At 44.2% G+C, this 13,809-nt stretch overlaps 1 protein-coding gene across 1 annotated transcript; it reads left to right on the top strand.

The window, feature by feature from the left end:
- Nucleotides 1-136: 136 nt before the first annotated feature.
- LOC119276554 (kinesin-like protein KIN-6) lies at nucleotides 137-13,103 on the top strand. The gene is made up of 20 exons (XM_037557649.1): nucleotides 137-316; nucleotides 3,587-3,792; nucleotides 4,109-4,232; nucleotides 4,578-4,672; nucleotides 4,793-4,928; nucleotides 5,046-5,111; nucleotides 5,238-5,300; nucleotides 5,375-5,425; nucleotides 5,804-5,886; nucleotides 6,343-6,463; nucleotides 6,607-6,702; nucleotides 6,783-6,977; nucleotides 7,403-7,532; nucleotides 7,615-7,758; nucleotides 7,842-7,939; nucleotides 11,799-11,883; nucleotides 11,999-12,051; nucleotides 12,241-12,365; nucleotides 12,481-12,544; nucleotides 12,652-13,103. Exons 2-20 carry the CDS (start codon nucleotides 3,608-3,610, stop codon nucleotides 12,769-12,771), a joined length of 2,034 nt encoding a protein of 677 aa, XP_037413546.1. The 5' UTR covers nucleotides 137-316; nucleotides 3,587-3,607; the 3' UTR covers nucleotides 12,772-13,103.
- The last annotated feature ends 706 nt before the right edge of the window (nucleotides 13,104-13,809 follow it).

Genomic DNA, 13,809 nt, shown 5'->3' with positions numbered 1-13,809 from the left:
CAGTGCTACCTCCTCGACCTCGTCGCAGCAGTCGGCGGCGGAGGAGCGCCTCAAGGTGTACCTCCGCATCCGCCCACTCCCGGCGCCGGAGCGGGATCGCGGCGGCAGGCCCGCCGCCGGCCGCGCCAGGGCCAAGGAGCAGCCGCCGCCGCCGCCCAGGAAGCAGCAGCCGCCCGGGGTCTGCCTCGTCGCCACCGGCCCGGGCTCCGTCGCGCTCACCGTCCCCCCGGCCAAGCTCGTCGACCACCGGCGCGGCCGCACCGCCACCGAGGTCTTCGACGGCTTCTCCGCCGTCCTGCCGCCCAACTCCTCGCAGGTATAACCCCCAAATCCTCATCCCCTCCCGATTAGAACCCACGGAAGCAGCAAAATGCCCCATTTGCATCTACACATTTTGATGTCTCCCTTAGAACAAGTTGTTAGCCCAAACTACAATATAGCTGCCTTTTTTAGGATCGGACACAGCGGATGCAGGAACAGCAACCAAGAGATGAACTAGTATACTACAGCTGAAGCTAGCTTGCTTCTTGGCGCTGGATGGAGTGGTCGAGGTGGTGGCTCACGTACACACACTTAGTAGTAGTGAGGAGACACACACAGTGGTACTAGTACTGGATGAATGCTTCTTGTATTGCACTGGAATGCCTGGTTACAACTGAAGGACCTGGGGTCCTTTTTATAGGCCCGGGTGTGCACAGCTCACACACACATGCTAGAAATTACGGGGCTACTACCATGGCCATGCAAAGCCATTTCCTAGAAACTACTACGTAATTGCTTCCACAGCTAAAGCCTAATGCTATACTTACCTGCATCTCCACCTCAGCCTGTTAACTAGATAAAGCCTAGTACTATCTAGCTACTTCTCCATCTCAGTCTTTTGATCCGAGAAAGCCTAGCATAGTACTTGCTACTTTCCAAGCAATGGCAGTTGTGCACTGCCCTTTAGACTGGGTTTAATCAACAATCTCCCCCTTAAACCTGTCGAAAGGGCTTGACGTCGACGATCCCGAGCTTGTCGCACAACTCCTGGAATTGAACACGACCAAGTGCCTTGGTCCGATTGTCCGTCTTCTCGAGGTGTTGTGGTCGTCCCGTAGGCTTGCCGAGAAGACCCCCCCAGGCGTCGCAACCTGTGTGGATCGCCAACGTTGTTGGTGTCGAACAGGTCCGACCGCGCTGTAGGCGGGGACAAAAACTGCCCAAGAACCACCTCGCTCTTCGGTGTCAATGTTGTTGGGGTCGTAGCTCCTGACGTCACACTGCCCGGGAACTCCCTTCCCGGGGTTGTCGTGTCAGACGTCAAGCTACCCGGGAACTCCCTTCCCGGGGATGACTTGTCGGACACCGCACTACCTGGAGTGGCTTCTCCTAAGGTAGTGGACTCCTTGTCGCTCTTCCCAACAGACTTGCTTGCCGGGTCTCCCCCGACAGTCGTGAGTCGTGCCTCCCGCACGGACTCAATGGACCCCGAGCGTGTCGGGGTTGCGACATGGACGACCATAGAGCACCGTGGCTCCTGCACGGTCTCGACGGTCGCCATCAGCGTGGTCGGGGCATGCCCGACCAGAGAGTGTCGTGCCTCCCGCACGAACTCGATGGACCCCGAGTGTGTCGGGGTTGCGGCGTGGCCGACCAGAGAGCTCCGCGCCTCCTGCACGACCTCCATGGTCGCCAGAGTCACGGTCGAGGCCTGGCCGCCCCATGACCGTCTCTTCATCGCCCCCCAGTTGAGGCCTGTCGAAGAGTGCCATGTCGCCCACATGGGCTTGCAGAACCCCGAGAACCTGGTTGTCGGGGTGTGGCCGACCTAAGAGTACCGTGCCTCTTGCACGGCCTCACTGGTCGCCAGCATCATGGTTGGGACGTGGCCCACCATATGCGTCGTTGCCGTGCCTCCTGGCACGGGCTTGTTGGGTCCCGAGGATGTCGGCGACGCCTTTGCCGTGACAACTTGCACGGGCTTGTCGGGTCCCGAGGATGTCGGGGCCACGATTGCCGTGCCAACTTGCACGGGCTTGACCAGCGTCACAAGGGACGTGGTTGCCGGGATGTGGCTCCCCCACACCCGGGTCTTCATCTCCTCCCAATCGTAGTCTCCCGAGAACGTTGTTGTCGGGGAGAGCGCTACCGATGTGGGGAGGGGATTAGTTGAAGAGCTCCGTGCCTCCCGCACGGACTTAACAATTGCCGGCACCGTGGTCGCCCTTTAGACTGGGTTTAATCAACACAAGTTGCTGTACCCCAAGAAAAGCACCAAACCCCCGACGATTCAGCTCCATTTCGACCTGCATTTTGCATTGCGCCTGTGCATTTTGCAAACCGAGGTCTTCGACCGGCTACAGATGACTGTGCTATGATCTCATCTCAGCCGGATTCTGCCGGGAGGATCTTGTGAGCATCCCAGCACAGCAGTGAGGAACTCGTGGTTACAGTGTTTGAACTGGACATTTTCTACTATAGTTAACTGGAGATGTTCAACTTGTCTAAACTTTGCACAGCTTCTGTTTTCAGTGGTGAAGTTTTGTTTGTTGTATGATACGACGAAAGCTCCTACATGACATGAGTATGGTTCTGTTACTAAAGATTGTCGACTCATATAATCCTTGTTATGCTAGTTCAAGAAAGAAAAGGCAGCATCAATCTTCTTTTTTTCAGATCTGTGCTTTCACCTCACAGTTGTGCCAAGTATAAGGAACTTATTGTCCTTGCTATTACGATTGTTTACCTTACTCTAGAGACCATGGGCTATTTTTTGCAGATAAATTAGGGTAAAATAGTTGGGTGTGAATCCTAAGCTTTTTGTCCTATGGGTTTCGTTTGGCATTTTTCCTAAGGATTCAAGTGCACTCTATTTTGGAGAGAATATTTCATCTGTCGGACGTCTTGTAATTCATTTTCTTGTGATGTAATTTTTTCCAATCCACCCATGGGTTTTTATTTATGTACCACCCAACTATTTTTCTTCATAACCCACACAAAGGCTGAAAGGCGCATACAATGAATTTTCTTTCCGATAATCTTAATACAGTCTCGTAGATCTTTTCATTTCAGCCTTTAGAAGTCCAATGCACACACCCTGGCTATATCTTCGCTCCTCCAAAATCCATGCATTTATTTTTTTGTGTACCATCGTGATGCATGACAGGCCAAACTCTTGCGTCCTGTGGTCTCGCAGAAATCCAAATCTTCACAATTATGGTTTTTTCGTATCTCTATTTTCTTGTTCCTGTCTTTCAAGTAGACATTTGTGCAGTTTTTATACATTGAGGCATATTAAAATTGTGGAACCAATGCTTCGCAATACTGAAAAACCAATTCACAATTGGTTAGTGGGTTTGAAAGTTCTTGTTTCTAGTCAAACGGTCGTCGGCATGTCAACCAGTATAAAAGTACATTTGTTCACTGCATTACTATCATAGTTTTTTTTAGGTGATGCATTACTGTCTTAGTGGTACAATGCTATCGATTTCAGGACAGACCTAGGAGTATTTATGTACTGGGCTATGATTTAGATGACATTTACTGGATTTGAACCTATGCATTTGCTGGCATGCTATTAATCTCTCCTTGCAATTCCGTGCAGAATGATATCTTTACTCAAGTGATGAACCCGCTAGTGGACGAGTTCTTGGGAGGAAAGAGCGGGCTTCTGGTTGCGATGGGTCCGACGGGGTCCGGCAAGACGCATACCGTCTTTGGTACTGCGAGAAATCCCGGCCTGGTACCGCTCACGCTACAGAAGATCTTCGCCGCGGCAGATGAATCCGAAGGTGGCAACCAATCGCCAAGGTACACCTGTTCTGGCTTTTTTGCTGCCAGCTTGGTACACTCTACTAGTGTAGTGTATAATCTGCATATCTAGTACTGGGTCCGTGCTAGGATTGACGCCAAATGCCGCAAATATAGCAAATGTTCAGAAGATTACTGAAGCATGCAAGTCTGAAAATTCTGAAACTAAAAAAGTTTTACCGTTTTGGATTCTCTCGCGAGCAGCTTATAGCTTAACATGATGTGCAAATGCAAGTTCTTTGTTAGGTTTTCTAGCTACGGTGGAAGCAATTAAATCACAAACACTCCCTTAATGAGTTCCATGTCATACTTGCAGGTCATTTTACTTGTCAATGTTCGAGATTCTCTGTGAAGGAAAAGGAGAACAGATTCTCGATCTTTTGTCTGGTGGAGCAGAGCTGGTCCTCCAGCAGTCAGCAACAATTAAAGGCCTTAAAGAGGTATCTCAGTTGGCCTACTTTCCTTAAAATTAGGCCCCTTGGAACAACACTTTGAACATGCCTGATAGGGTCATATATAATTATATATAGTAGTCTTACTCTGGTGTCATTTTAAATGTCATGGCCACGACTTCGTGACAACTTAAATATCTTAAGGAATTTGCACTTCTTTGCTGTAATCAACCTTGGCTTCCAACCTGAAAGACGGGGTCTTGGATGGCAAATTCCATTTCCAGTTGATATGCACTGCGTTGATATGAATAGTTTTTGTAGTAGCATGCAATAAGGTGCTCGCCTTTCTGGCAATAGCATAAAATTAGATGCTCACTGTTATTTATTTTGCAGGCGGCCATTTCAAGTGCCATGGATGCTGAGAGCGTAGTTTCACGTGGCATGCTTAAGCGCAGCACAGCTGCAACTGATGCTAACAGCGAGTCAAGGCATGTTCTCTGTATAGATAGATCTGCAAACATATCTTTCATATAAATACCACTTATCCTGAACTTTTTAGTTGCAGTTATATACGATGATGTTAATATTAACTTCATATTGTATTGCAGCCGGTCACAGTGCATCATAACTATACGTGCTGTTCATAAAAAAATTGAACAACAAAGTGAGTACCCTATTAGTGGATCTGTCCTGACCATTGCAGACCTTGCTGGGGCAGAGCGAAAAAAGAATACTGGAAATAAGGTCTATTCGTCTATCACCGTTAATTGTATTGTATAGCAGTGATCATATAACCATGTCATGACACCTGTTCTTCTACTGGATAATGGTCTAAATAACTTTTAATCTTTGATTTTGCAGGGTTCAAGGTTGCTGGAGAGTAACTTTATTAACAATACGTCAATGGTTTTCGGTCTATGTTTGAGGGTAAAATTAGCTTTTTCATTTGCTGCCCTTTATGCACAACAGATGGTGCTTGCAGAATGCATTTTTTATCAGTGAGGTGCACCTGCCAGCTAATCATAGTTTTGCTTTCAACTTTGGTAACTGCAGGCTTTATTAGATCATCAGAAAAATCAGAAGAAAACCTTGGAGAAACATTTTAAGAACTCAATGGTATGTGTGCTGACAATGTATTCTTTTGAAATAATATTATTTTCATTTGTCCTAAATATTTTGTGTTTTCAAAGTTGACAAGGTACTTGAAAGACTACCTGGAAGGAAGGAAGAAGATGACTCTGGTAAGTCATTCTGCGATAAAATGGTCTATTTTTCTTATCAACAGCTCCTCAAATGACATCTTACTAGTTCAAAGTTTTTTTGATCCTGACAAATGTACTACTCCCTCGGTCCCAAAATAAATGTTGCTGATTTAATATAAAGTTATGCTAAATCAGTGACACTTATTTTGGGACGGAGGGAGTATTATTCTATTGGCCATTATGAAGGATGCCTATTGAATCTTTTTCAATTGAAGGCCCGTTTTTGCAAGTCATTCACAATCTCTATATTTTTATGCTGGAAGAGTGTGTCATTGACACCCTTACTCTGAGGTCTACACAGTGCATGTTGACTTGATAAGTGCACTGTTTTTAATTACCATTTCTATTGTTTCTCAGATTTTGAACGTGAAACCAGGAGAAGATGATTACGCAGATACATCATATTTGCTCAGACAAGCATCTCCTTACATGAAAATAAGGTAATTCCCTTTATTTTTTCTTCTCCCAGTCTGGATTGAATGGATTGAATGGCAGTGGCCAATAGTACCATTTCATGCTTGATTTACGTTAGTCAAACGTCCTTTGCATGTGATATACTCCTAGGTATTTTTTTTATAAATATAGTACTATTGACAGGGTTGTATAAGTAGCAACACACTGTACATACAAAACCAATGAAAGACTTTGGCTGTAGATTCTATCTGTTCAACGATGTGTACTTACTGATTCCTTCAAAGAAGTTCGTTTAGCTTTGGGGTCGAAGAAGTTGTTCTTCGTGACACTGTAGTTAAATGTCCTTGCTGATGAGTTAAATGACTCCATGTTGTACTTGAAATCCGACCGTTTTGTCAAATGTTGCATGTACGTTGGGTGGCCTCTATACATAGATACATATGCATATTTATCATTCATTCTATTTCCTGTTATCTTTTCAGGTACACCAGCCTTGATGAATCTTCTGACTTGGTTTCCCAAAAGAGAACCAATGTTTCCCTGGTTTGCCAAGAGAACAAGAAAAAAAGGAAGGTTAACAAGCCCGAGCCTGAAGTTGTTACGGTACAAATTGATTAAATCCTCCAATCATTTTGTCCCATTTAAGTATTTAATTTCTGTCTGGCGCAGAGCCTCACTTGTATAGACATTTCAGCTCTGATAGTTAATTATTTTGAATGAACTATCATTTTTGTTATGTTCTGCAGGCTGAAGAAAAGGAGCTGCAAAGAGTGCTTCGAAGTGAACAAATCATGAAGAACCTTTTCAATGCTTTATGGACTGTTTCAAAACAAAAGATTTCAGTAAGCAGGAAAAGATTTTGGTAATTTGTTCATTTGAGTTTCTTTTTGTATTTTGTTGATCCATGGTATTTCGTTCATAGGAGTCTGAGGTTGCTACTAAAAGCATGCGAGAGTTGCTCAAAGATAAAGACACTGAAATTCTAGAGCTGAAAAAAGAGTTGGATGACCTGAAGTTTCGTTGTTCACACGTTAAGCAAAATGATGCTGCATCAATTGCTATAAGCTCGGTTGTTCAAACTGACCTTGCCAGTGACGCTGCATTAAACAATTTCCATGTAAGTTCAGCTTTGGATTATAATATCTGACGTTTAATGTTCTATTTACATATACTGCCTCATATGTGCATGATGAATGACTTAGATTTGGAGGTATATATGCTATATGATTTTCTGCTATTAATATAGAACTCTATAAGCAAGTTATCATATCTCCAATGCTCATGTGTATTTGTTTCTGCATATCACCTTCTGCCCTGCTTTATGTACTACTTGTGCCTCAATAGTAAGCAACATATCTCCCCTTTAAGTCTCTATCTCAATACTGTATATGCCATGAGATCATACACTCTAAATTTACTTGCTGCCTGAACAGCCGTTAGGAGTAGCATAGGGTGTTCGTGTTGCTTGTGTAGACGTGTAGGGTGTTTTTTGTTGCATTTGAACGTAGTTCTCATTTTTACTTTATGTTTCTCTTATTTCAGATAATGGGACAAGTGGGCAACAAGGAATCTGATGGTTCTGAGAGTTGTTCTGAACAAACATCGGCACCTGACGGTGGTGTAACACATGCACCCAGTCATTTGGATGATCCATCTGAGACAAGCTTTACAGGTCCAATTGTATATCCACTTTGCTTGACAGCTCTTAAACTAACTGGTACACAACAACTGAGACACATGTATCATTTTTGCAGAACTTCATATAGTTCCATGTAATCTGTCCGCACAGTTTACTGATATACAAGTTAGCGAGAAAGCTCCCGTGGAACAAAGTGAAGAAGAGGAGTTAAGCAGCAATACAGAAGTGAAGAGTATTCAACATGACGTCGACATAAAAGGTTCAAAATCATTTCTTATGCTTGTTTCTTCGTTGCTAGTGATGTACTTCTTTTTGTTGAACTTTCACTTGATCTTTGTACAGAAATGAAGCAGCATGATTATCAAAGTTCATCTCAGCAACCGAACTCTGGCGCTGAAGACGTTAGCTCCGATCAGCCTTTCTTAGAGTTGCAAGGCATGGTATGTAATCCTTTGATCCTTTTGTTTTTGCAACTCAAAGGGAAGTTTAACCCTACACGTTTTTGGAATGTTCTTAGTATGCCATGGTTGGTCATAATGGCAGGATGCATATTAGTTGGTCATAATGGCAGGATGCATATTAGTTGGTCATAATGGCAGGATGCATATTTTTAAGAGAGAAGTGCATATATCAACCCTCAACTCCTGGGTGGGTCTAATATACACCCCTCATCTATTATACTGTCTAAGATGCACCCTCCAACTATCAAAACCAGACAAATTACCCCCTGTCTCGCCTTGACCCTGGTTTTGGTCCAGTCTCAGCACATGTTGACCAGGTCAACTCGTCCAGTCAGCATGCCATGTCAGCAATGAAATGAATGTATAATGCATAAATCGATAATTTGAAAATATCCTAATCTGCTGGTCAAAAATTGGCAGCATTTTGGTGCCATTTGGTACCATTTGAGCATCATATGAACAAATAAAAAGGCTTGAACAGAACTTGGTCACACATACATATATATAGGTCTGAAACACACATACATAGGTCTCACATACATATAGATAGGTCTGATACACACAAAGGTATCACAAATAGGTCTGACACATAGGACTCAAGTTGGTAATCAAACACTTGGCTGTACTCTCCCTCTTTAGCCGCAAGCATTTTTCCAATGACAAGTGCTTTTGCTCTCTTGATTTTGGATATTGACACATTTGCAAACATTTTTTCCTTCACGGCTGACTTTAATTGCTGAATTGACCATTCTGGACTAGACATTATCAAACTCTCAAACTTTTCTGCAATCTGTCTACTTGTGACTAGTGCACTATCTTTCCTTTTTGGACAAGTGTGTTCCCCAGTAAATGAAGTAATCTGCTGACTTTCAAACTTTGATGTTTTCCTCAACAAACACACCCAAGGACAATGAGGCCATGTGCAGTTTGCCCTTACTCTGACTCCCTCATCTTTTAATAACTTGATTTCTTTTCTTTCCTTCAGTGCATAACGAATGATTGCATCTTTGAACTCTTTCTTCCCACTAAATGTCATACCCAAGCTAAACTTGATCACTTCTGCTTTACTATTAAACCTAGCATATTCAGGCTCGCGCTTGATAAGTTCACCATCACTGTCCTCGTCATAAGATTCATCCTCTTCGGCACTTGAGTCATCTTCATAATTGCCTTCAGGTTTAACAGTTTAACTACATTCAATGCTTCAAACTCATACTCAAGTGCAAGTTTTCCAGCTGCCATCTTCTTGCTCTTTTTGAATTTCTTGTAATCTTGCCTAATAGCATCTGCCTCATCGTCATCCGATGAACAATCTGGTGGCACAAAGTCACTATCATCGGAGCTGCTTTCTACATCAATTGGCTTTTCCTTTGCAGACTTCTTCTCATCATCAGTAGCTACATACTCCTCTTCAGCCCAATATTCTTCCTCACTAACTTCTTCATCTTGCACGGACGGATCCTCCAGATACACATCAGCCACACCTGCATCTGTTGTACATGCTGACAGTGTTTTGACAGACTTGTCCTCAGACAACATCAACAACGCATCAAAGAAATCCTTCCCAGGGAAGAGCCAGTGCAATTGTTGTCCGTCCACTGTGACATAATGCTCACTCAAACATTGTTGAATTCTCTGTAAGCTCAAGGTTGCTCGATCTAAAAAGGACATTGCTTCTTTGCCCCCCACATACTGGATTGTCTTCCCGTCATTGATAAATTCACCATTGAAATGAAAACGAACAGCAATATGATCTGCTGGATCCATAACCTATGATTGCAAAAAATAAACGAGATCAAATAACATTATTGCAGACGACCCAAATCATCCCTAGGTGAGGCCTTATGAACTATTCTGTGAATCTTTAAAAAAAAACTATTCTGTGAAAGGTGGGGGAATATTGCTCACCTAATTCTTCGCGTCTTCAACCTCGCATCAGTTGTGGGCTCTGCTTGGAGTTGGGGTAGGAGCTCTGCCCGTGGAGGGGATAACCGGTGGCGGCGGCGGCAGATCTGCCGGTGGCGGGAACAATACAGGCGGCGCTGGGGAGAGATCGGGGCGGCGGCGCTGGTCTTAGCGCCAGGCGTCTAAGTCACACGTGGCATGCTGGTCAAATGGTCAACATTGCTGACTGGACCAAAACCAGGGTTAAGGCGAGAGGGGGGGGGGGTAATTTGTCTGGTTTTGACAGTTAGAGGGTGCAACTTAGACGGTATAATAGATGAGGGGTGTATATTAGACCCACCAAAGAGTTGAGGGTTGATATATGGACACGGCGTTTCAGCGCCCGAGCCCAGCTGCTCCCGTTATCCTCGGCGTTGGCTGCGCTATGTGGATCCGTGAATGGTGGTTTGACTGTTGTGGTGTGGGCGCTAGAAAATGGCTCGCGAGCGGGAAATACGGTATGGCACAGTGCTGTACGGTGCGATCCCCAGACCGCTGCGCGGTGGACGTTTGAAATTTGGTGGGCGGCTCCGTCAGGGCGTGTATCTGTCCCGTGGCTCAAGCCGCTTTATGTGGAGATGAGCTGTGGCACGGAGTAGTTGTAGGACGTTAGGATTACTGCGAGAGGCACGTCATTTGGAACAGGACAACAACTCGAGAGGTACATCATTTGGAAGTAGCACCAAGATGCACATTTTGTTAATTGATCGTGCATGGGAGAAGTAGCCGTAAACAAACATGACTACGCCTCACCCAAATCTCTGCTCGCTTGGTAGCCTGGTGATTCGGTTCATGCGCACGCGTGATGTACTTGCACGGCTGCATGAGTATGATTCTCAGGTGTCTCATCACTCATCAGATAAACGTGGCAAACAGGTGGAACACAATCTGCTCTTTTCAGGAGTTTAGAAGTTTACCAAACAAAGCTACATCTGACACGACGATTACCAGGATTTTAACCGCAACAGACAGACCAACGGTTCATTCTTCAGCTTCTCATCAACCCTGAAACACAGTAATATCCAAGCCATAATTTCTACATATATACTTTCCCGGAAAAAAATAGTTCCTGCATTTTCGGATACAATCCTAGAATCCGATGTTCTTAAACCATCTTGTTCCACAGGGTAGCCTGGAAATACACATAGGTCGCTCAAAATTCTTCATGCCATGGATACACATAGGCGTTGTATGATTAGTACCATGTACTCTAAATAGTTTCAACTTTGGTTTACCGTTTCGAGTTGCGTCCGAATGAGCAGGGCAAAAGCATTATCATGGCATGGGTGGTAGAAGGCAAAAAAAGCTTGCGGCTGCTGCGAGTTAGCAGAGTACTTATCCTGGAACTCTGAAGAAATCCAACAGGCCGGCCTAGAGAAAAGGGAGGAGGCAAGATGTGAGTGCCAACGCATAAAACGATTAAACTAAATGACTGCGTGAGGGGAGAGTACTTAATCTGTAGTGAACGCACTAGTAGACTCTGGATCCTGGTTGCTTCCCTTTGCGAGCGATGGAATCATGGTGGTGACCGGGAGCAGCTCCTGTTGCTTGCTGCGTGGTCAGAGAAGATGAGTCGGACTGGAGAGCCGGTCCAGTAAGGCCTAGAAAAAACGAGGGGCCGTCTCGCGCTGTTCTGGACCGGAACGACTGCAACATTACCAGTCAGTATTTAAAGCGCGGGCCCAGGTTAGATTTCACCCCGGTATACATGATAAAATACGAGATACAACACAGATCTCGAGATGAATGGATGCACTTGATAACAGGACCATCTGAGCTCGGGCTGAGAAACTAATTTTCGGTTGATATATGCACTTCTCTCTATTTTTAATATACAAGTTACCCTACTGGAAACTATGACGTATCGGTTGAACTTTTCCTTCTTCTCTTCTAGGGTGCTGCTCACCAGAATCCTGATGAACTGGTGCCTGAGCCAGAAATTTGCGAGCCCACGGTAAAGGAGGCTGCTGCAGAACACGGTAGGCGTCAAGTGTCGTGCATCATAATCTTTGGTCACTAATTTTTGGTATATTCACGTCGCTTGCATTAAATGATGAGTTGAGTCACCTAATCAACATTGGTGCATTTCTGCAGCACATGGCCGACATGTACCAGATGAAGGGCTTCCCCAGACGAAGGCTTCAATAGTAAGCTCTTTCGCTGCTTGTCTTGACTTATGTTTGCTTGGTTAATACTACCAAATACTGTGATGCAGCGCGAAATCGTAGATGCAGCTGACAGATTCTACCAGGGTCATTTATAATAATGCTGTCATACCACACGTATTTTGTCTCTACAGTTGCATTTCCTGATTTGGTTGTCTTGCTTATGCCAAGGCTCCAACCAAGGACTGCCGGGCAGAAGGAACCGCGGATGACCAGAAGGAGAACCTTTGCCAGGAAGAAGCAAATGAGGACCTTTGCGCTTCGAAGCCTCGCGAAAACACGAAGAAGACGTCAAGGTGAGCGAGCGTACTTATGGAAGGCGTCACCTAAATGCAAAAACCAGCTTGACAAGTAATTAATATCCATAATATAGTTGACACAAATAACCTGTGGTTTGGTTTGGTGAAGCAGGAGGAGGCTGCTGCCTGTGTCGGCCATGATGCTCAAGGAGTTCACCGGCCCTGCCATTGGTTTGGTATGCACGCACGCACGCGTGCACGCTCCCCCTTGTCTGCGGGAAGCGTTTGGTTTTGGACCGATTGATTCTAACCTAACTGACTGGTGCAATGGCTGTTACTGCAGGACGGAGGAGGCGCCAAGGCATCGTCGGGCGAGCAGTCGGCGATGGCTGCTGGGCGATCGGACGCACTCATCCGGCTCCTCAAAGCAAAAGCCCCGCCCATGAGGCATCGCCGGGGCTAGGAAGAACACCCGCCCACTCAATTAGATAAAATTCAGACCGTCAAATCATCTTGGTTTGGTGTAGTTATTAGTAATTCTCCACGGTGGGTTGCTTCTGTAGGATCTTCACCAAGTCCAGTTGACAATTAAACTTTTGGTGACACATGGAAATTTATCTTTCTAAGAAGCGCTCTCATCATCATGCGTGCATTCATATAGTTTGGGATGTTTTATCGGTACTGAGGAACTATATAGTGAAAAGAAGATGGCATCTGAGCCGTAGTCGGCACTTTATTCCATTTTTTTAAAGCAAATGCACCCATAAGTTTAAACGATATTCTCCATTTTTTTTGTGGACAAACATCTTGATTTTCCTTTTTGTTAGTGGCAAAACGAGAGAAAAACACGATTATTCACTGCTTGGTATTTTAAATAACAATGTTAGACTGTTATTTTTGGTACAAGCAACATTCAGTTTTTTGGTGAATTCTACTCTCTCTGTACCGAAATATTTGTAGTTGGGGGAACTTGTACTAGTTTCCCCCAACTACAAGTATTTCGGTAGAGATGGAGTAACATGTACTCCCTCCGCTCCAAATTACTCGTCGTGGTTTTAGTTTAAATGTAAACTAAAACCACGACGAGTAATTTGGAACGGAGGGAGTATTAAGTACCTATGTTTTGGATTTTTTTTAGATGGAGCTTTGGAGCCGTGTAAATCCTCACTCTTAGAGCAACTCTAGCAGATAGCCTCTCAGGTTTTTCATGTTTTCTTATTTAATTATAGTATTTTTTATATGAAAACTTTTAAATATAGGATGAACTTTTTCCTAACTGCGCAATAACTTTTTTAAATATGCGATGACATTTCTAAAGGACAATAAACATTTTAAATATATATTAAACATTTTGAAATACTTGATGAACTTTTTAAAATACACAACAAACACGTTTAAAATACATGGTGGACTTTTTTTTTCTCAAATACATATTTTCCTTTGGAATATGCGAACATTTTTTTAAAAAACACACATTTTCAATACACAATAAATATTTTTA

The sequence above is a fragment of the Triticum dicoccoides genome, chromosome 3B (genome assembly GCF_002162155.2).
Source record: "Triticum dicoccoides isolate Atlit2015 ecotype Zavitan chromosome 3B, WEW_v2.0, whole genome shotgun sequence".
Classification (NCBI taxonomy): Eukaryota; Viridiplantae; Streptophyta; class Magnoliopsida; order Poales; family Poaceae; genus Triticum; species Triticum dicoccoides.
The sequence above is the reverse complement of the archived record's forward strand: the minus strand, read 5'-3'. Positions and strand labels throughout refer to the sequence as shown.

Excerpts from the sequence above, each read along its gene's own strand:
- LOC119276554 (XM_037557649.1), top strand. The coding sequence starts at position 3,608 with ATGAACCCGCTAGTGGACGAGTTCTTGGGAGGAAAGAGCGGGCTTCTG. Across the intron at positions 3,793-4,108 it reads GGTGGCAACCAATCGCCAAG|GTCATTTTACTTGTCAATGT; the intron begins GTACACCTGTTC and ends TCATACTTGCAG. Across the intron at positions 12,052-12,240 it reads CCCAGACGAAGGCTTCAATA|GCTCCAACCAAGGACTGCCG; the intron begins GTAAGCTCTTTC and ends GCTTATGCCAAG.